The sequence below is a fragment of the Diorhabda carinulata genome, chromosome 5, assembly GCF_026250575.1.
Source record: "Diorhabda carinulata isolate Delta chromosome 5, icDioCari1.1, whole genome shotgun sequence".
Classification (NCBI taxonomy): domain Eukaryota; kingdom Metazoa; phylum Arthropoda; class Insecta; order Coleoptera; family Chrysomelidae; genus Diorhabda; species Diorhabda carinulata.
Window position 1 is genome coordinate 29,279,301 of NC_079464.1, and position 21,625 is coordinate 29,300,925.

The 21,625-nt window shown below is 35.5% G+C and overlaps 3 protein-coding genes across 14 annotated transcripts in view; 1 reads left to right on the forward strand and 2 right to left on the reverse strand.

Annotated features, from left to right (window-relative positions):
* Positions 1-21,625, forward strand: part of LOC130894660 (potassium/sodium hyperpolarization-activated cyclic nucleotide-gated channel 2) — a 147,484-nt gene that overhangs the window by 47,838 nt on the left and 78,021 nt on the right. The window lies entirely within an intron of this gene.
* Positions 5,310-10,351, reverse strand: LOC130894661 (uncharacterized). Its single transcript, XM_057801612.1, has 6 exons — positions 10,214-10,351; positions 9,292-9,472; positions 9,114-9,240; positions 8,567-8,673; positions 5,790-6,067; positions 5,310-5,411 (listed from the first exon to the last, which is right to left on the reverse strand). The coding sequence occupies exons 1-6, from the start codon at positions 10,267-10,269 to the stop codon at positions 5,330-5,332; spliced, it is 831 nt and encodes a 276-aa protein (XP_057657595.1). The 5' UTR covers positions 10,270-10,351; the 3' UTR covers positions 5,310-5,329.
* On the reverse strand, positions 12,794-20,583 carry LOC130894658 (WASH complex subunit 2-like). The gene is made up of 6 exons (XM_057801598.1): positions 20,441-20,583; positions 20,196-20,361; positions 18,596-18,722; positions 18,398-18,504; positions 16,652-16,977; positions 12,794-16,586 (listed from the first exon to the last, which is right to left on the reverse strand). Exons 1-6 carry the CDS (start codon positions 20,530-20,532, stop codon positions 12,893-12,895), a joined length of 4,512 nt encoding a protein of 1,503 aa, XP_057657581.1. The 5' UTR covers positions 20,533-20,583; the 3' UTR covers positions 12,794-12,892.

Sequence of the window (21,625 nt, forward strand, 5' to 3'; positions counted from 1 at the left end):
TTCAACATGATCCACGCACATCCTGGATTCCTAGCCCTTCTCAAACATCCTCATTTCTCATTCTATCACTCCCTCAATTATTTTCATTTGGGATTCTCCGCGATAAGGTTTAAGAGCTCATCAACAAATTTTGATACTGGATCCATCTACACCCCAGTTCCTGTTGAGTGTTTCTTGAAGCGCAGAGCTCCAGGTCCCATATAATCTTTTTGGTGATCTCTGTGTGTCTAAATCTTGTTTTGCCATCCATCTCTTTTCTTTCAACATGATCCACGCACATCCTGGATTCCTAGCTCTTCTCAAACATCCTCATTTCTCATTCTAACACTCCCTCAATTATTTCCATTTGGGATTCTCCGCGGCAAGGTTTAAGAGCTCATCAACAAATTTTGATACTGGATCCATCTACACCCCAGCTCCCGTTGAGTGTTTCTTGAAGCGCAGAGCTCCAGGTCCCATATAATCTTTTTGGTGATCTCTGTGTGTCTAAATCTTGTTTTGCCATCCATCTCTTTTCTTTCAACATGATCCACGCACATCCTGGATTTCTAGCTCTTCTCAAACATCCTCATTTCTCATTCTATCACTCCCTCAATTATTTCCATTTGGGATTCTCCGCGGCAAGGTTTAAGAGCTCATCAACAAATTTTGATACTGGATCCATCTACACCCCAGCTCCTGTTGAGTGTTTCTTGAAGCGCAGAGCTCCAGGTCCCATATAATCTTTTTGGTGATCTCTGTGTGTCTAAATCTTGTTTTGCCATCCATCTCTTTTCTTTCAACATGATCCACGCACATCCTGGATTCCTAGCTCTTCTCAAACATCCTCATTTCTCATTCTATCACTCCCTCAATTATTTCCATTTGGGATTCTCCGCGATAAGGTTTAAGAGCTCATCAACAAATTTTGATACTGGATCCATCTACACCCCAGTTCCTGTTGAGTGTTTCTTGAAGCGCAGAGCTCCAGGTCCCATATAATCTTTTTGGTGATCTCTGTGTGTCTAAATCTTGTTTTGCCATCCATCTCTTTTCTTTCAACATGATCCACGCACATCCTGGATTCCTAGCTCTTCTCAAACATCCTCATTTCTCATTCTATCACTCCCTCAATTATTTCCATTTGGGATTCTCCGCGGCAAGGTTTAAGAGCTCATCAACAAATTTTGATACTGGATCCATCTACACCCCAGCTCCTGTTGAGTGTTTATTGAAGCGCAGAGCTCCAGGTCCCATATAATCTTTTTGGTGATCTCTGTGTGTCTAAATCTTGTTTTGCCATCCATCGATTTTCTTTCAACATGATCCACGCACATCCTGGATCCCTAGTTCTTCTCAAACATCCTCATTTCTCATTCTATCACTCCCTCAATTATTTCCATTTGGGATTCTCCGCGGCAAGGTTTAAGAGCTCATCAACAAATTTTGATACTGGATCCATCTACACCCCAGCTCCTGTTGAGTGTTTCTTGAAGCGCAGAGCTCCAGGTCCCATATAATCTTTTTGGTGATCTCTGTGTGTCTAAATCTTGTTTTGCCATCCATCTCTTTTCTTTCAACATGATCCACGCACATCCTGGATTCCTAGCCCTTCTCAAACATCCTCATTTCTCATTCTATCACTCCCTCAATTATTTTCATTTGGGATTCTCCGCGATAAGGTTTAAGAGCTCATCAACAAATTTTGATACTGGATCCATCTACACCCCAGTTCCTGTTGAGTGTTTCTTGAAGCGCAGAGCTCCAGGTCCCATATAATCTTTTTGGTGATCTCTGTGTGTCTAAATCTTGTTTTGCCATCCATCTCTTTTCTTTCAACATGATCCACGCACATCCTGGATTCCTAGCTCTTCTCAAACATCCTCATTTCTCATTCTAACACTACCTCAATTATTTCCATTTGGGATTCTCCGCGGCAAGGTTTAAGAGCTCATCAACAAATTTTGATACTGGATCCATCTACACCCCAGCTCCCGTTGAGTGTTTCTTGAAGCGCAGAGCTCCAGGTCCCATATAATCTTTTTGGTGATCTCTGTGTGTCTAAATCTTGTTTTGCCATCCATCTCTTTTCTTTCAACATGATCCACGCACATCCTGGATTCCTAGCTCTTCTCAAACATCCTCATTTCTCATTCTATCACTCCCTCAATTATTTTCATTTGGGATTCTCCGCGATAAGGTTTAAGAGCTCATCAACAAATTTTGATACTGGATCCATCTACACCCCAGTTCCTGTTGAGTGTTTCTTGAAGCGCAGAGCTCCAGGTCCCATATAATCTTTTTGGTGATCTCTGTGTGTCTAAATCTTGTTTTGCCATCCATCTCTTTTCTTTCAACATGATCCACGCACATCCTGGATTCCTAGCTCTTCTCAAACATCCTCATTTCTCATTCTAACACTCCCTCAATTATTTCCATTTGGGATTCTCCGCGGCAAGGTTTAAGAGCTCATCAACAAATTTTGATACTGGATCCATCTACACCCCAGCTCCTGTTGAGTGTTTCTTGAAGCGCAGAGCTCCAGGTCCCATATAATCTTTTTGGTGATCTCTGTGTGTCTAAATCTTGTTTTGCCATCCATCTCTTTTCTTTCAACATGATCCACGCACATCCTGGATTCCTAGCCCTTCTCAAACATCCTCATTTCTCATTCTATCACTCCCTCAATTATTTTCATTTGGGATTCTCCGCGATAAGGTTTAAGAGCTCATCAACAAATTTTGATACTGGATCCATCTACACCCCAGTTCCTGTTGAGTGTTTCTTGAAGCGCAGAGCTCCAGGTCCCATATAATCTTTTTGGTGATCTCTGTGTGTCTAAATCTTGTTTTGCCATCCATCTCTTTTCTTTCAACATGATCCACGCACATCCTGGATTCCTAGCTCTTCTCAAACATCCTCATTTCTCATTCTAACACTCCCTCAATTATTTCCATTTGGGATTCTCCGCGGCAAGGTTTAAGAGCTCATCAACAAATTTTGATACTGGATCCATCTACACCCCAGCTCCCGTTGAGTGTTTCTTGAAGCGCAGAGCTCCAGGTCCCATATAATCTTTTTGGTGATCTCTGTGTGTCTAAATCTTGTTTTGCCATCCATCTCTTTTCTTTCAACATGATCCACGCACATCCTGGATTCCTAGCTCTTCTCAAACATCCTCATTTCTCATTCTATCACTCCCTCAATTATTTTCATTTGGGATTCTCCGCGATAAGGTTTAAGAGCTCATCAACAAATTTTGATACTGGATCCATCTACACCCCAGTTCCTGTTGAGTGTTTCTTGAAGCGCAGAGCTCCAGGTCCCATATAATCTTTTTGGTGATCTCTGTGTGTCTAAATCTTGTTTTGCCATCCATCTCTTTTCTTTCAACATGATCCACGCACATCCTGGATTCCTAGCTCTTCTCAAACATCCTCATTTCTCATTCTAACACTCCCTCAATTATTTCCATTTGGGATTCTCCGCGGCAAGGTTTAAGAGCTCATCAACAAATTTTGATACTGGATCCATCTACACCCCAGCTCCTGTTGAGTGTTTCTTGAAGCGCAGAGCTCCAGGTCCCATATAATCTTTTTGGTGATCTCTGTGTGTCTAAATCTTGTTTTGCCATCCATCTCTTTTCTTTCAACATGATCCACGCACATCCTGGATTCCTAGCTCTTCTCAAACATCCTGATCCTTCCTCAATTGTTTCCATTCCAGTTGTCCTAATTGTACACATGTCGATTCCCATCTTATATCATGTATATATGAAATTGGTTTTCCATATTTTTCGTCTAAAATCATCACGTCATACGACTAATTGAGTATTTTAATAAATTATAATCAATGCTTGTGATTTGCGTTTGATTTTGGACAAATTCCTCGGACTCACTAAAATTTGAACATTTTATAATGTCTATTAGATAGTAGCGGTTTCGAGGCCGACATGAAAATGTGATTTCATAACAGATCCTTTCACCTTAGCTGATTAAAAACAAATTTAAGGCTACTTAAAAATGATTTAGCAAACAATAAAGGCGAATTATTTTTTCTTTGTTCATCAAGATTTCAAAGGCTCTTTCAAAGCTATTTGAAACATTTATTCAATTCACTTGGCTATAAACCTTGCTGGTATTGTGTGAAGAAATAATTTTATTATTAAAAGTATTTTCGAAATAATTGTTAACGTCCCCTTCATGTTGGATAAAGATTTTCCATTGATATTTCTATGTTTTTTCGATACTGTTTATGTAGAGGTTGACTAAGACACTAAACCGAAAATGCCCTTTGCTTTTTTGATTGGTAGTTTTTATCCTTATAACTGTGGCTAGAAGTAAAATATAAATATTTCGTACCTTCTCTGACATGAGTCTGTTTTTTCTTGTATATCAGTTTCTGTAAAAGCGGCAGTACTTTTGGTTCGCCCCAAATTAAACTGCCAGCTTTCCGAATATGACATCGGTATTACGATATTTTTAGAAAATGTTTAAAAAACTGAGATGAGGGATTTTTAGTTCAAATGATCAAACCATCCTACGGTTTAATTGCCATTTTGCAAAAACTATCGGGGCCACAGGGCCCAGCATTGATTAAGTACATCGCGATCTCGGTTTTCAGTGAATAGGAAACTTTTATATTTAAAATTAAACAAATTATAAACAATTTAAAAAATTATCTTTTCGGTTAAATTATCTAAGCAACAAATCATCGAAATTTAATTTATAAAAGCTTATTTTGAAGATTTTTAAATTCTCTACAATATTGCCCATAATAACAAAGACGAGTCTTGCATAGGTTCAGCGCAAAACTCAAAAAACCAAAATTTGTACCGATTTTTTGGTGTTTTTATTGTTTAAAAAAAATAACGCATAGACAAAAAATGTTGAATTTTATGCACATAACTTTTATTTAACCACTAGAACACGATGGCGTTGGTTTTTTTTTTCTACTATTAATTTTGTCAAGTAATTTCGTAAATGCCCTAGCCTATAGTGCCTTAAATTGCAGACCTATTAATACAGTACATTTATGCACTATGGTAAGTTTTGACAAAATGCGATTCGCTCAGAACTGTGGGTCTATGGACCGCTCTAGAGATAGTCGAAGAACTAATACTGAAGAAGAAGAAGAAGTAGAAAAAGAAGAAGAAGTAGTAGGAAAAGAAGATGAAGAAGAAGTCGAAGATATATGTGATTATAAGACAATTAAATCATTTACCGGATTGTTAAAGCTTTAGGTTCTAATTGGTTCAAATATGTTTGTTTTTTGGTTTCGATATAAATATAAATTATACAACAACACCTTGAAGAAAAATAAAGTAACACTTGAAATATCAATTTTTTATTTAGTTGTTATTTCTTTTTATAAAATGTAATGTCCAAACAGATCCTGGGGATGCGCTTTCCAACATTTTTGATATACTGTCTCTGAAATGAAGAGAATTTAGTGAAAACTAAAAAAAATATAACATTCTACTCAATTCAATATATTCAATCCTCAATTACCCAACTACGAGTAAATGCTATTGAAATTACGAGGGCTATTCAAAAAAAAGGAATGTCGATATTCGATATTGCCAGCAAAAAGGAAATATGCCCGATTTTTTGCTACCAAAAAATTTATCGAAAAGTATGTAGATTTTAAGAAAGTGTTGTAACGAAAGTTTCGTCCGGAATTGGCGAATTCAGTACAAGTTTAACGTATTTTGTTGTATAAAATGTCCCAACCCACAAATTTTATGATAGATGAGTTCCAAAATCGCTTCCCTGGTTACTGAGTGGCCTTCTATAAAATTAACGTACTACCTGTCACTTTTTTCACTACTATCTTTCGATGCAGACTCGTTATCTACGTCGTTATCAGCAAAAGCCGTGATCACTTTAATTCCTGTTTTGTTGTTAAACTTTGAAGACATTTCTTTAGCGAAACTGATCGCATAGGTTTTAGTAGCCGCTAAAATTGGACACAGCTCCTTGCCTTCTGATGATGGAGATATAATTAAATTACAAATCGTCCCTCCATATCCTCCTTTATGAATACCCATAAATTCGTAACCCAGTAAAGTACTTCTAACAAGGCCTTCCTGAAATAATTATTTTTAATATCAGTACCCAATCAAAAAACTGTAAATTATTAGGAGTTCCAAAAATAATCTAAAAGAAAAAGTATGGTATTTTATTTTTATATCAACATTATTACTTTCTTCATTATCCACTTCTGTCTACTACTCTAAATCGTAATCAAAAACCTCGTGTCGTCAAAATATGTTAGATTGTCACAGATAGACAATCCTCGCCATTCGAGGAACCCGAAAAACGTGGTTCTAAACCCAGAAACTAAAATTGAAAATCACAAAATAAAACAGCACAAAACCGGAGGTTCTTTCTTCATTTACGAATGTTCCAGATTGTGAGGCCTTAAGGAAACAAAGAAATTCCATTGAATACGAATTCCTTTATAACGAATTTAAAGCAGCGTTCAAATTGTAAAATATATAATCCCCAGAAATGTGGTAGCAATATTGATCATATACAATTCTACACAACGTTTATAATGGGCCATTCCACCGCAATATATCCCTTTCTGGGTAGTTAAATTAACGTGGTCGATATTCAAATTAAAACATAAATGAGTACTGACAATTTGTACTGAACTGTACAGATAGTTATGGATAGAATTCGACGATAAATCTAATTAAAAAAACTGTCGATTCTTTCTATTCTATTTTGTCTTTAAATTGTCTTTATCATTTTTCTGTCATTCTACCATCTTTGTCTATTAACCTCGTCTGGCGTTTTCTTCTTCTTGTCTTTTTCAACTATAGTCTCATTCCTTCTACTATAGTTTCGGTTTTTCACATCTTACATTGATTTCTGCGTAATTTGATTCAGTCTAGTTTTATTTTTGACTTAATAACGATGTAGCTTTTCGTTTGCTGTTTGTTTCAATATTTTCACTCAATATAACTATGTACGTACAATTTTATATTCTGAAAACAATTTTTAGTATTGACTTAAACACTCTTCATTTACAAAAAGTCCTTCTTGTAATGGTTCGTTGGTTTCTTCTTTGTTTTTTATTTAATTTTCAACAAGATTACTGTGAGGTGTTTGATTGGGGGTTTCTCTCCCATGTCTTTCTATGTTTTGTTTGATATTTTATACAGGTTACTTGGTTTTGAATCAAAGTCCATGTCTTACATCGTAGGCTTTACCAGCTCTTTGAAAATTTCTATTTTTAGGTTTTTTCAATACTTTGTGTGATGTTTTCATTACTTTGAATAAATGAGCAGCTTTCTCCAATTCTACTTAAGTCTCTTTTATTGCTCTTAGATATAATTTACAGCTTTTACTTATCCAATATCCTTGTACTTAAATATTATGTTTTCTTTTTTTATTTTGCCATTATCATGCTCTGAGTTTAATATTCATTCTTTCAATTCACTTACGGGGATGTATTGATATCCAGTTAGCCTAGACCAGTTCCATTCATAAACAAAATATTGCGTTACCATAGCAACGAACAATAAATTATTAGAAGTGTAAGTGTAAAGTTTGACGTCAAAAAAGTAAACCAGAGTTACGCAATAAATTAAAAGAAAAAAGATGTCCACCACCTGTATTTAGAAGGGTTAAAAGGTAAATAGATTTACGAAGATATGCTTAATACCCTTGGTGATCAATGTCCTTCGTGAAATATTGGACTGCAAGTTTCAAAAGACGTAAATTTTCCATTGAATATGATGACCGATCGGGAAGGCCAGTTTCTGTGTCAGTCCACGAAAATATCGACGCAGTTCAGGACATGATTTAATACATTATTATCCTTATTTATTATTTTTGTACATGAACATTATCATTGTTATTATCTCCATATTTTCAAAACTTTTAAGCCCTGCTCCTTAGCTCCTTATTTTGTCAAAGGCTTCTTGTTTCTAATGCAGTATCTCGTTTAGTGATGTTTCTAGTTTTTTATTCCTTTTTGATCCACCTACTCCGGCTCTTCTCCTAGCTTTAATATTTCAAATACTTTTATTATTTTTTTTCTTATTGTCTCATCTCTTTTTTTTTGTACAAACTTTTTATACACACTAAATAAAATATATAAAATAGCATAATACAAGCATAACGTTAATTAATAATAATAATATTAAGAATAACAATTCTTACGATGAAGCCTAACTAAATATTTAGCAAAAACTATATCGAAAAAAGTTTGGCGCGCTATAACTAGAAACCTGTGAATTGTACGAAAAAAAGTTTCAAATAAAAAAGATGGCAAATATTATTATCTACAATAATGATTTGTACAATTTTTGTCGTACCATGCGCGGTTCGCGAGATATTTAATAAAACGTGTTTTTCGAGATGGCGGCTGAAGTGAAGCCCCCCCATGACGCCCACTTGGATTTACATTCAGGGGACACCCCTGAATTAAAAAAATACCTGTTTCCGTACGTTTTTTACAAAAAAAAACCCGGCTCTTGACCTAATACCTAGAAATAAATCAGTTTACGATTTAGACCTGAAATTTACACTATTCACTTAACTACATAGTGGCTACATTTTGTAGGTGTACTTACAATATTTTGATTTATTTCTTCGGTCCACATTTTCTCTTGAGATTGTTCAATAACGTTCAAAATAATATTTATTTGATTGAAATAAGTTTTTGTTTTGAGGAAAGCATCTAAAAATGAAAAATTTACAACGTAATTTTCGTTCCTAGTACGTAGAATTGCTTTAAAGTCTAAATTGTGCTTTTTTTAAATAAGTTTCAACTTCAGAAACAAAACAATTCCGGATCCATGCTTTCTTATTAGCACAACAAAACACTGACAGGTTGTCCTTGTTTTGATTTTTTAAAGCCCGAGGATTAAACGATCTGGTAAAGCATCAGTGGCCGAACATAGCAGCAACCCTTCTTTGTATTCGACTTTCCATTTTCAGATCATTGTTTTTATTATTCTTCCGTCTCTAATACGAAATGATTTACCTTATACCTCATCAAGAAAGTGACTAAAACATACTCTCCGTACATTATCAAAACCGAGTATTTATGTTATAATATACAAGTAGAAAAAGTAATTAAAAAAGCTGTTTTGATTTATTCTGCCCGGATTTACTTACTTCTCAATAACAAAACGTTGTTCAAATCGCTTTTAATGAATGCCGCTCTATTCGTCTCGCAATCCGTACAGATCTGGCACAATTTTTGTTTCCCTTCATTCTCACAAAAGTCTGCAATCATCACGCCCTTCAATTATTATTGCGATCAGCACAAATCTATGAACAAACCTTACCTTACCTTAGCACCGCATCTCAAAAGTTCTTTGACGCATATTAGCCCGAAAGGCGATGATCCACCGTTGACTAACGCTACTTTACTGGACAGATTGGTTGAGTCTGAAGAGGGAGCGTTGCTTCTTCGACGTTTAAATATTTTGATCGGAGATGCATTTTCATAACTTACGGTTAACGTTCGTAGACTAGAAAAAACTTTTGGTTTTAAAAAGAGAAGCTGTAACGTATGATTGTAACATTAAATCCTTATTATGCTTATCCTTTGGACAGTCAGCGGATTTTGGGATGTAGAAAAATGATTAGAGGGAAATATAAGAATCATACATCTGTAATAGAAGATGTTGAGGCATAAGAATGACGTGTAGAGACGTGCCTTGGTAGCTGATTGCACTTTTCCGTAGAAAGAAGTCCAGATCAATTGAAATTTTGTCGTCTGTCCTGCCCGAGTAGGTTTTGCAAACACTGCTTTAAGTAGGATTATGCTGGACAACTCGGAAGAGCATCGGTCAGATCAGCGACCTTTCTTCTATTCTTTAAGCTGTCCAAGTTTCTCGTAAACTCTGGATCGCCTATAAATCGAATTTCCCTCTTTCGTATTGAGTCGAGCTTCCTCAGGGTATGCTTGGAAGTCGAGCTCTAAATGTGCGATCAATACTCCAAAGATAGACGAAGCTCTTACGGAGTATATAACTTTTGGAGAGCTCCAAGTATGGCATCACTATGATTTCTAATCACGAGAATATTTTCAGATGATTTTAAATGTTTTTTGGATTGTGATATAAAAGTGTAACACGTACAAATTGTACGAAGCTTCTGTTACCCACAAATACGTTTTTTGCACGTTTGTTTACATTTTTTTCGCGTACATATTTCTATTTCATATTGTGTAGACAAACATTATTATTATTGTAAAATTTCATACTTACATATTATAAGTACTGTATTGTTTTAGACTCACCAATGATTTTGAATAAATGCGCATATTATTTGACACAAAAATCTATTAAAAACATGTTGATTTCAAAAACACATTTAAAATATGTGTCAAAAAGTGTCAAAAAGTATCGAGTCATAAAAATGTTTGATAGGTTGACTTATTTTTTAACTGTTTTCTGTGTTCTTAATTTCCGTAAATTTTTCAAAATATATGTTGTAAAACTGATAATGTCAAATCATGGGCTATGGAAGGAACACGTACTTTATCCAAGAATATGAGATCACTTTAGATTGTTGTAGAGCTAAAAATTCCTCGAAAGAAACTTGGTATATCATCAATGATTTGGGAAACAAAACGCGTTCATCAAACACTATTAACTACGACTCAGACGGACTCTTTTCTCTTTCCTTCTAAAAGAATCGCTGACCTGTGAATAGATTTGAGCTAGAGCAAACCATAAGACTTCCTGTAGCATCAATGGGCTATCAAATAAATTATTTTTAAATTTTCCAGAAGTGATGATTAACATTTTATGTTTTCTAACCAACGAATCGTTTGTAAAGGTCTAAAAACAGTTTCCCTGTACAAGGGTAGCGAGAAAAATAACACTAGTAACTATTGTCCTATTGCATTGTTACCAACCTTATCGAAGATCATTGAAAAACTAATAAAAAACCGCCTATAACTCTTTCTTTTCATACATATAATCTTGACAGCTCAAAAATTTGATTTCCTACCTAATAAATGTACTATTGACGTACTATGTTTTCTGTTCTTCGTTTTTTTCTATGATTTCGCTAATGCCGTCGATTGTGTTAATGAAACTCTGATTAACAAGAACACAACAGGAACGAGCTAATGGTGGAGTTTCGAGTAATTCACCAGTTGGCAGTTGCGTACTTCAGTTTTAGGTCCAATTTTTTTTTGGTATCAGTATCACAGACACCAGTGTAAACTGGAATGGTCCAGATATGCAAGCTTTATATTCTACCATGGATAATACTATTAAGTTCTGGTCTAACGAATTTCTAGCACAAGCCTTTTAAAATAAACATAGAGAAATAACATCTCCTTTAGGTGAAGCCACATATTTTTGAAATCAATATTTTATAAAAACCTCAAAATCAAATATGAAACACTTCTATGAATACTCATATATATTTTGTATTATTATGGTGTACTTGACGCCTACCTAGGACACGAAAATTGGAGAGTTGTACTTGATGCTGTCCCGAATTTGGGATCAGAATATAATTACCATTTTTATGGTAGTTTTAGATATATTAGAAACATACGTAATGCGGTTTATAAGCTCTTGGCCGCATATATTAAACAAAGTGCGTTCGCAAAGTCTCAATAAGTTTCAACTTGCTGCTTCGAGCAGAACTCGGACGAATACTCAATTAAGTTGCTGAGAAAAATATTTCAAATTGAGTTTTGCGCTGATATGTTTGACTGAAGAAGGATTAACACCAACACAGATCAAGAAAGGTGTTTCATAGAATATTTTAAGCGGTTTTTAGAGCTTTACCGCGAAGACCAAGGAAATATGGGCTTTTATTATAATCAGACAACCAAAGGAGATTTTATGGAGTGGCATAGGAAAGGCAATGCCGTGTCAATAAAAGCAAAGGTCACGAAAAGCACCAAAAACGCGCTGGCTACAATATTTTGGAACTACCAGGGGAATCCTTTTAATAGACTTAAAGTAGTGAACACAGTATATTACTCTGACTTACTAAGGTAGTTACGTTAAAAAAATTATCGAAAAAATCGTGGCAAAATCAGCCAAGGAGTGACCTTACTTCATGACAATGTTCCAGTCACCATTGCTTCAGTATCCGAGGTTACTGTACATGAATGTGGCTTCGTGGAGATTGAACACCCACCATATAGCCCTGATCTGGCCCCTCCAGTTAAGGATTAAAAGATAACAGTTTTTTTTTTTGGAATAGAAGCTTTAGATAGAAAAATAACCAAGAAATCATGGACACACTACATATTATTACGTCCTTTTCGTGGAAGAAATAAGTAAATTTTTAGGAATAGTTGTAACTGTGCATTGTAGAGTTGCTCGGATGAGTTTTTTCAAGTATTTTTATAAAGTGAGTAGACCAGAAGTTATTCGTTATTAAGTGAAGATTTAGTGGAGGACTCGACTCGAAAAAAGGTGTTTTCACGGAAAACAGAAACAACTTTTCTTCCGCCTTACACTCAGAGGTTACCAGAAAGTGATCAGGATTTTAGTAGAGTTATTTTCCTTTTTCCTCGCCCAATCCTAAGGTTGTCACCACCCAGGCTAGGATGGTGCTTCTATTTGTCAATTTTTGAGGAACGTTTGAAAGGAAACTTCACCTTTAAGAACATGTCGACCCTAGAACTAAGAGCGGTAATTGAACAAATAAACATTCTGTAAACACCGCATGCTCGGTATTGCAGTACTGTTTGGTTTTGGTCTTGGATACCTAAAGCTCTTTTCTGTAAGACGAAGAACATTTTAGTCCATCACTACTTGAAGTGAATACTGCTTCATAATTCCAACCAATTATTTTTGAAAAAAAATACAATATTTTAAATATATCGGACTTTATTTTACATTTACAAATATTTTTGACAAACCTCAAACCTCAATTTTTGGGTTTTCTTCATTGTATTTTGTATTTCAAAATTATTTTTCACTTGGAGGTTTATTACTGTCAACTTTATCGCTACTTTCGTCACGTTTACTTCCATCTAGCTCTTTAGAATCTTTCTTTTTGATATTCAGCTTCTCATCATTCTCTCCAGCTGCTTCCAGTTTTCTTGCTAGCTTCCTCAATTTTTCTAATTTCAATTTTTTAAAATCAATTTTAGGCACTGACTTTTTCTTTTCTTTTTTCGTGCATAGTTTGATTCTAGGACACGCAAATTTCTTAGGAAAGTTAGGATTGTTACAAGGAGTAGGTCTTTTAGTTTTACTATCCTGGCTGCAAAAAGTTTTTTTGTTCGGATCTTTTTTCTTATCCGAATTCATTTTAGTCGACGATTTAAGTGGTTTTGATTTTGCCGTAACTTTTACAACGAATGTCTCAGATGGTTCGGGAACCCATACAGTTTTTCTACCATCTTCTTTAAAAATGGACACCATAGTGTCGGATTTAGTACCAGGTTTTTTGTTTTTGTTAGGTTGGACGATAATAAATGTTTCTATTTCGTTGACTTCGTTCGTGCGTTCTTCTTTTAGTATATTTTTGGCTAAATTCACATCAGAATCTTGTACTTTTCTGGGTGTAATTTCACTTGGTCTTGCTTTCATAAATTCTGAATCTAATTTCTCACTATAATCTATTACTTTATCATTAGCCTTCATGTTCCTAGATTCTAATTTTTTCATTGAATCCAATTTCTCCGTGTCTTTAGTTATTTTTTTTTTATTTATTCTGCTAGTATCTACTTTTTTAATATCCTTTGTTATCTTATACAACTCAGTGTCACTAGATATTTGCTTCTTTATTGATGTTATCAATTTTTCGGTATCTTTTTGTCCCTTTTTAATTTCGATATCGTTAGACCTTGCTTTGACGATTGGTTTTATTTTTACACCTAATTTTTGATTTGATTGTTCAACATCATATCTTGATTCTAATTTTTTTAATGGTTTTGATTTTGAATCTAATTTTTTGCCACACTCCGTTACTTTCTCTGATTTAGCATCCGATTTCCCTCCAGAACAAGCCGATATTTCGCATTCCATTGGTCGATCATCTGCAGTCGGTAGTATCTTTTTCAAAGGCTTCAATATTTGTTTACTAACTGCCGGTTCCGTTTTTGCAGCACAATCTTTTACTTTCTTTGATTTAGTTTCAGTGGAGCCTGATTTTGATTTAGAACAATCTGGTACTCCGCATTTCAATGCTCGGTTATCGATTTTTGTGGTACTCGACTTCTTATTGGATCCTCCTTTATTGCGAATCTTTTTGGTTGGATAACATGGACCTTTCTTCTTACACGGCTGATCTTTCGAAACACTATTCGATTTGTTTTCATGTTTAATTTGTCCACAAGTTTGTTGTTCCTTACTAGCCGATTGTTTATTTTTTTCCGGTTCTTCACAATAATTTTTGTAACGACTAAGTGATAGTTTCCTCTTCTTCTTCTTACAAGGATCGTATTTTTCTTCTCTGTTTTGGGAGAGCTGTTTATCGCGCTGCTTGTTCGATCCTTTTCTCTTTGGCCTAAAGGTTATAGATTGTTTATAGGTTTTCTTGGACATCTTTTGACTTTTCTCTTTTTTGGCATGCACTTTCTTCGACGATCCCGATGATTTATTAAATACATAATTGATGTAATCCATTTTGTCAGTTGTTTTTGCCGATTGCGGAACATCTATCTTCATTTCTTTACTAGGTGTTTTGGATTTCTTCTTGACTTCATCAGTAGATCGTTTACTAGGAACCGGTTTCGCAATTTTCGAGGCAGATGATTTTGTACTCTTTTTTACAGTTTTCTTATTACTTGATGGTGTTTTTTGTTCTGATTTAGACTTCGTACAAGTTCTAATTTTATCTGATTTAGGTACTTTAGTTGTTTCAGATGCGCTTTTACTAGTTCGTGTAGATTTTCCTTTATTGTCCGATGGTTTTTGCTCTGATTTACATTCTTTGCACTTTTCAGTTTTATCTGATTTGAGTCCACTAGTCTTGCCTACAGACGCTTTCGATTCACTTTTAATTATTTTACCTTTATTTGGTTCTACTTTCTGTTTCTGTTTTCCAGTTTTATCTGATTGCGACCCTCTCTTATCTTTCGCAGAAGTCTTAATTGAAGTACCCGATGCTGTTTTAGTAGCTTGTTTAGGTTTCTCTTTACTAGATGGTGGTTTTTGCTCTGATTTGCATTCTTTACATTTTCCAGTTTTATCTGACTGCGGCGCTTTCTTATCTTTCGTAGAAGCCTTAATTGAAGTACCTGATGCAGTTTTAGTAGTTTGTTTGGGTTTCCCTTTACTAGATGGTGGTTTTTGCTCTGATTTACATTTCTTACATTTTCCAGATTTATCTGATTGCGGCCCTTTCTTATCTTTCGCAGAAGTCTTAATTGAAGTACCTGATGCTGTTTTAGTAGCTTGTTTAGGTTTCTCTTTACTAGATGGTGGTTTTTGCTCTGATTTGCATTCTTTACATTTTCCAGTTTTATCTGACTGCGGCGCTTTCTTATCTTTCGTAGAAGCCTTAATTGAAGTACCTGATGCAGTTTTAGTAGCTTGTTTGGGTTTCCTGTCACTAGCTGGTGATTTTTGCTCTGATTTGCATTCTTTACATTTTCCAGTTTTATCTGATTCCAACCTTGTTTTATCTTTCGCAGAAGTCTTAATTGAAGTACCTGATGCAGTCTTACTACTTTGTTTAGGTTTCTCTTTACTAGCTGGTGGTTTTTGCTCTGATTTACATTCCTTACATTTTCCAGTTTTATCTGACTGCGGCGCTTTCTTATCTTTCGTAGAAGCCTTAATTGAAGTACCTGATGCAGTTTTAGTAGCTTGTTTGGGTTTCCTGTCACTAGCTGGTGATTTTTGCTCTGATTTGCATTCTTTACATTTTCCAGTTTTATCTGATTCCAACCTTGTTTTATCTTTCGCAGAAGTCTTAATTGAAGTACCTGATGCAGTCTTACTACTTTGTTTAGGTTTCTCTTTACTAGCTGGTGGTTTTTGCTCTGATTTACATTCCTTACATTTTCCAGTTTTATCTGATTGCGGCCCTTTCTTATCTTTCGTAGAAGGTTTGATTGAAGTACCCGATGCCGTTTTACTAGTTTGTGTTGGCTTCCCTTTATTAACCGTTGGTTTTTTCTCTGATTTGCAATCCTTACATTTTCCAGTTTTATCTGATTTGTTTAAATTCTTTCTTACAGAAATGTTAGATATTTTTCCTGCTATTCCTGATCTATTTATATTTACTCGGGATTTTCCTTTTTCCGCTGTTGATTTTTCCACTCGTTTCGCAACTTTCTCAGATTTTAATCCAATACTTCGATCCTTGACACCTATTCCTGATTTACTCGTGCTCCTTTGTTTTGATTTGCTTTTACTAGTATCCAAATGTGATTCTGATTTACTTTTCGTACACTTTTCATTTTTATCCAACCCTAGAGATTTCTTTGGGAGCGTTACTTCAGATTTTGACTTGGTACATTTGTCAGTTTTGTCTGCTGAACAAGGAATTTTATTAACTGATTGTTTTTTCTCCGGTTCCTTTATCGATTTCAGTTTATCTAAACCTGGTACATTTATTTTATAAAATCTGCACGCCTTAGATATCCAAATACTTCCATTTTCTCCATCTTTAAGCATCGATAGTATACCTTTAGCAACAGACGTCGTCCTGAAAGAAAAAACGAAACCAAACCCACATCAAAAGGCATATTTTTGACAACGTACTAAACTTACGGTTGGGTAGGTTGTTGGCTGTAAAATTTCTGTAATTGTCTACCCATATTAGGAAACATCGGATCATCTCCAGTCTTTCCAACATTTTTCAAAAGTTCTGTTTCTGTAGGACCGGGACAAAAAGCCATAACCTTAACTTTGGTGCTGTTATAAAAGTAATCATGACCCATGGAACGGGTAAAACCTATCACGAAATGATTAGTTCCACAATACACCGGAGAAGCGTAGAGGGGCTGAAGCCCTTCCAATCCGGCATTATTTATAATAACGCCGCCTTTTCCTGACATGTACTGGAACGCCAAGAACGTACCACATACTAAACCTTTCTAAAAAAATATCATTAATTATTATATTGTGTGTAGCAGAAGAGATCTTGATGAATAAATAGATAAAGTACAAGTACTAAAAAACTAAACAAGACTATACTGGAGCATAGAGATATCCACATAAAAGATCCACGATGCCAGTAGTAAAATATTTGGGAGAGTCTATCTGTCAAAAATATTTTCAAAAGATAAAGATCTGCAATATACAAAGTCTTAAAACTCGGTACACCAACATCTCCAGTCGACGATACCTCATATTCTGGATCTAACAGAAACGAAGGTGATCCAAGGTTCACCATGTATATCGTGGATACGATTTACTTATTCAGGTATAACATTAGAGTCAACGACTCAAAGAACAACAAAATTCTCTTGCTTCCTCTACTGAGCTCCTAGGGATACCCGCTTCAAGCAGGTCCCAGACTAATTACAGGAACGTTTCAACTAGAATCCAACCTCAGGCTCCACCTAGACCACGTAAAGTTTGGCATTATAGATCGACCAAATGGTAGCATTTCTTCTTAATGTTTTCTCCAATTCCAATGATCCCTCATTGTGTACAAACGAGATTTCGAAAGTAATCTCGGCAGGTATGAAAGTATATTTCTTAGTCCTTTAAGGACTTTGTAGAAAATAATCCATGATTTGATTAAATCTGCACTAGAGTAGCCAACAAAAAAATGTGGCTTACCGTAAATGGCGCTCAAATCCTAGTGCCTAGTGCCGAAAAACGTATAAACTTTGTACTGGCCAAACTAGCTAAGACAGCTTCAAAAAACTTGGAGCCCATTTTAAGACCAAAAAGTTATATAATCCGCAACAACTTCTTATTTTCCACAAGCACATTTGGATCTCGGCTCCCAAGCATACCGTGAGGATGCTTGACTCAATACAGAATAGAACAATTCGTCTCAAAGGCGGCCTACTAGACTTGACCAGAAACTTGGACATAGAGACCATAGGCAGAAGCTCTTCCGAGCTGCCCAACATAACCTCACCTAGAGTAATATTTGAAAGACCTACTCGACAAGCAGACGTGGCTCATGAACACAGAGTTCGTCTGCAGATGCCCCAAACGTGAATTTAACTGGACTCCTTTCTTCGGAGAAGTGCAAACCTGTGGTATCAGCTACGAAGGCACGTCCTTCCCGAATACTACAACCTACAGAAGTTGAATATCAATATCCACAAGCATCTTCACATGGCAAGCATCATACGAACTACTCGAGTTTGATAATGTTCTCAGGATGAAAACAGGAAAGTGATGGATATGAGGTACCAGTAGAATAGGTAGACCAAAACCAAGAAAGTCGATGGACCAAATAAGGTTGATAGCTTAAAAGTCACTGAATTAATTCAATAAATGGAAATAGCCCAAGTGGGGAAACGAAACTTAGATTTTTATTGAACAAATACTCACAACATTGATATTGATACTTTGTTCAAAGCTTTGATTGCTCAATATACCTGCGTTGTTCACTAATATATCCACTTTTCCAAATCTTTCTTTGGTGCATTTGAACAACTCTAAAAATAGAGTTAGTTCATTCATAAGATTTGAGAAAAAACTATGCATGAAATAGTATTTGACCTCATGCTACCAAAATAAAATTCTTACTTTCCATCTGTTTGGTTTGGGATACGTCTGTAGGTTGAAACAGAGCCTTGTGCTCTCCGTATTTTTCGTTAAGGGTGAAAGTCGCCTTTTCCATCTCTTCGATAAGTACATCTCCTAAGATTACCGCCTGAAATTCCAAGTTTCACACAAAGGTTTTAAGGCTACTTATCAAGTAGTTATAAAACAAAAAAAAATAAGAAACTAAAAAAAGTACGCATTTAGTATCTTGTCAAGAACCTAATTTTGTATAATTAGTGCAGAGAGATGGTGCTTTGTCTGCTGGGTCGACCATGGTTCAAACCTGGGTTAGAACAACATCTAAAATTGACCAGAATTAGACCATGTAATTACATAGACTGTACACAAACATGTCCGTGTAAAATCACTTATTATTCCGACAAAACCTTATCCGTAATTCGCGTCTCGAGGACCTCGCGTCTTCTTCTTCTCCTAATAGTTCTGTGGAAGGTTCAGGTTTTGGAAATATTAGCTCCGGCGACTATACACGCTTGTCTTCTTAACTATTTTGTCGCTGTAGAGTGTTTGTGTGTTTTCGCTACCTTGGTTGAAACCTTACTAACCCTTCTCTAGCTCTACTTCTTGTAATCTAACCCCAATGCATAACTTAACACTCCTACAGGAAGCAGTGGCGGAATAACAAGGAGGCGGCCTCCGATTTTGGGGATGCCAAAGGCCCTCCGCGTTCCCCTGATCTAATCCTAAACAAGACTTTAAAAATGTGCTTAGTACCATCGAAGTTTTAAAATAAATGGAAGAGCCCACGAGAAGCGCACTTCAGGCACTACAGGATTGTAAAAGCCACCGATACGAGTATGGACGTTGCTGCCAAATAGAGAGCCCAAGAAATCCTCCAATTTATAATGGAATGGGACTCATTACCCAGTATATCGCTTATATTTCAATACTTTTTGACCTTTTGCATCTCGGTTGCATCATACGACAGGAGTTTTTCGAAACTTAAACTGAATAAAAATTATCTTCGATCGACAATGGGTCAAGAACAACTGGCTAATCTAGCCGTGCATTCAATAGAAAGAAAAATTTCAAAAGAAATCGATTTCACAGAAGTTATTGAGGAGTTCAGTAAATTGAAGGCACGAAACACACATAAAACACGCTACAAAAAATACAAAAAACTATCTTTGATTTATTTTATCTAATTTTCAATTGAATAAAAAGCTTGGAAAGCAACATTTTTTAAAGCTGGGAGGCCTCATTCAGCTTTGCCGCCCCGAACCTCTGACGGACTTAGTCCGCCACTGCCAGGAAGTTATCTTATCGGATGTTTTCTCTTGTTGGTTGTATTCTATTTTAATAATTGAAATGCATTAATTTGAATCTAAACATTCAATTCCTCTTCATCCCCACTGGATGACTTCAAATTAACGTTTCACCACTTTGGTTAGGGGACTAGGAGGAGCAGTTCATATGGTCTAAGAGAATTGGAAATTCGGAAATGGCAAACATTTGTTGTAGTAAGAAGATAAGTATTTCCTGAAGAAATTATTTGTTGAAAATATTTCGGAGATGGAGGAAAGAATAAATTTTAGTCATTAATATGTCTGATAATAGTATTTACGTCTGCTTCTTCTTTCAATAACTGTTCAGCTATGCTCAAACCGATTCCTCTGGCGCCTCCAGTTATTATGGCTATTTTTCCTTTTACTGGTGATTTGGGGGGGTTATTTGTGCTGTAATGTCGATTTTTTTGATTATAAATGAAATTGATACTTTGAACAACCCATCTAAAAAACACAGTAAAATATAAAAAGTTAACCTCACTTCATATTAGGGATAATTTCCCAAACACTGTTTCGTACTCACCTGGGAGTTTTTGAATTTTCAATTGAAGATGTTTTTAACGAAGTTGTGAACAAGAATTTTCTAGGTTTCCCATAATTACCCCAAAAAGCCATTTTTGTGATTTTTGATGATCTGAAGTTCTACATGTCGGGTTGTCACTGTCACAAAGTGATTTTTCCAATTGGCCATAGGAAATATTTACTTTTCAGTACGGCAACGTATCAAATCAACATACAGATGGTAGTGATAGTTTTCATATGTCTGTCTACGCCTTCATTTAAACATATCCTAACTTGTTGAGACTAGTCTCTAATTCTAAGAAATGTACCGGGCGTCCCAATAAGAATGGCTCTCGGCCATACCTCACTTCCATAACGCAGTTTCCTATTGGAACTATTATTAATTGAACAAGGAAAGACAATTTTGATGAGTCAAAAAATGTTGAAATCCGTTCATTCAAACCGGAGTAATTCATATTTAAAAGAAAATTCTTAAAATTTACACATTTCTTAAGATATCTCGTAATACGAAAAAGATATCGACATGCGGTTTACGCTATTCTGTTGCTAATTTGGTCTACTTTTATATTTCTTAATTAAAACTGCATGTTTCCATTCAACATTTTTCAAGGATAGCTAGATTTAAAAAAAAAATTAAATAGCGCCGTCTAGCGTATACGTTACTCATTAGGTTGTTTCGAAATTATAACTATTACATTGGTAGAAAGCAGCTCTCTTCAAAAAGACTAAGTTTGCATAGATAGGTTAAGTAGAACTGGACTTACAGGCGTTTTTTCATAATAAAGTTCCCGCTTCCCCCCATCTCTTAAAATATTCGCTGAATTTCTTGAAGAATACGATAATCATACTTTAAATGCATCTTAATTGAGCAAAATTTGTAAATTATTCATTTTATAATTTTCGGTATTTAATTACGCCCTCTAGCGGTGGACCTACAACTCTGTAAATAATTTCCAGGTTTTTCTCGAGGTCACTTTTGTTATAAATTTTTTTTTCCCGAAGCTGTACTATAAACGGTTCTCGAGATATGACCGAGAGCCATTCTTATTGGGACACCCGGTACAATTGCTTTTTAATTTTTTTTCAATCATTCTCTCTTTGCTTATTGCTTTGCTGCTAACGAATTGGTATGTTTCTAAAATTGAAAGATCATGTGGTGAAATCACACGCATGAAAAAGCTACGGT

Coding starts and splice junctions, on each gene's coding strand:
- LOC130894658 (XM_057801598.1), bottom strand. CDS start 20,532: ATGGCTTTTTGGGGTAATTATGGGAAACCTAGAAAATTCTTGTTCACA. Junction 18,723..20,195: donor TATTGAAAGAAGAAGCAGAC/GTAAATACTATT, acceptor TTGGAATTTCAG/GCGGTAATCTTAGGAGATGT. Junction 16,587..16,651: donor AGCCAACAACCTACCCAACC/GTAAGTTTAGTA, acceptor TTTTTCTTTCAG/GACGACGTCTGTTGCTAAAG.
- LOC130894661 (XM_057801612.1), bottom strand. CDS start 10,269: ATGCGCATTTATTCAAAATCATTGGTGAGTCTAAAACAATACAGTACT. Junction 9,473..10,213: donor CAATACAGTACTTATAATAT/GTAAGTATGAAA, acceptor AGTTTTTTCTAG/TCTACGAACGTTAACCGTAA. Junction 5,412..5,789: donor AGTAGTGAAAAAAGTGACAG/GTAGTACGTTAA, acceptor TCTTCATTTCAG/AGACAGTATATCAAAAATGT.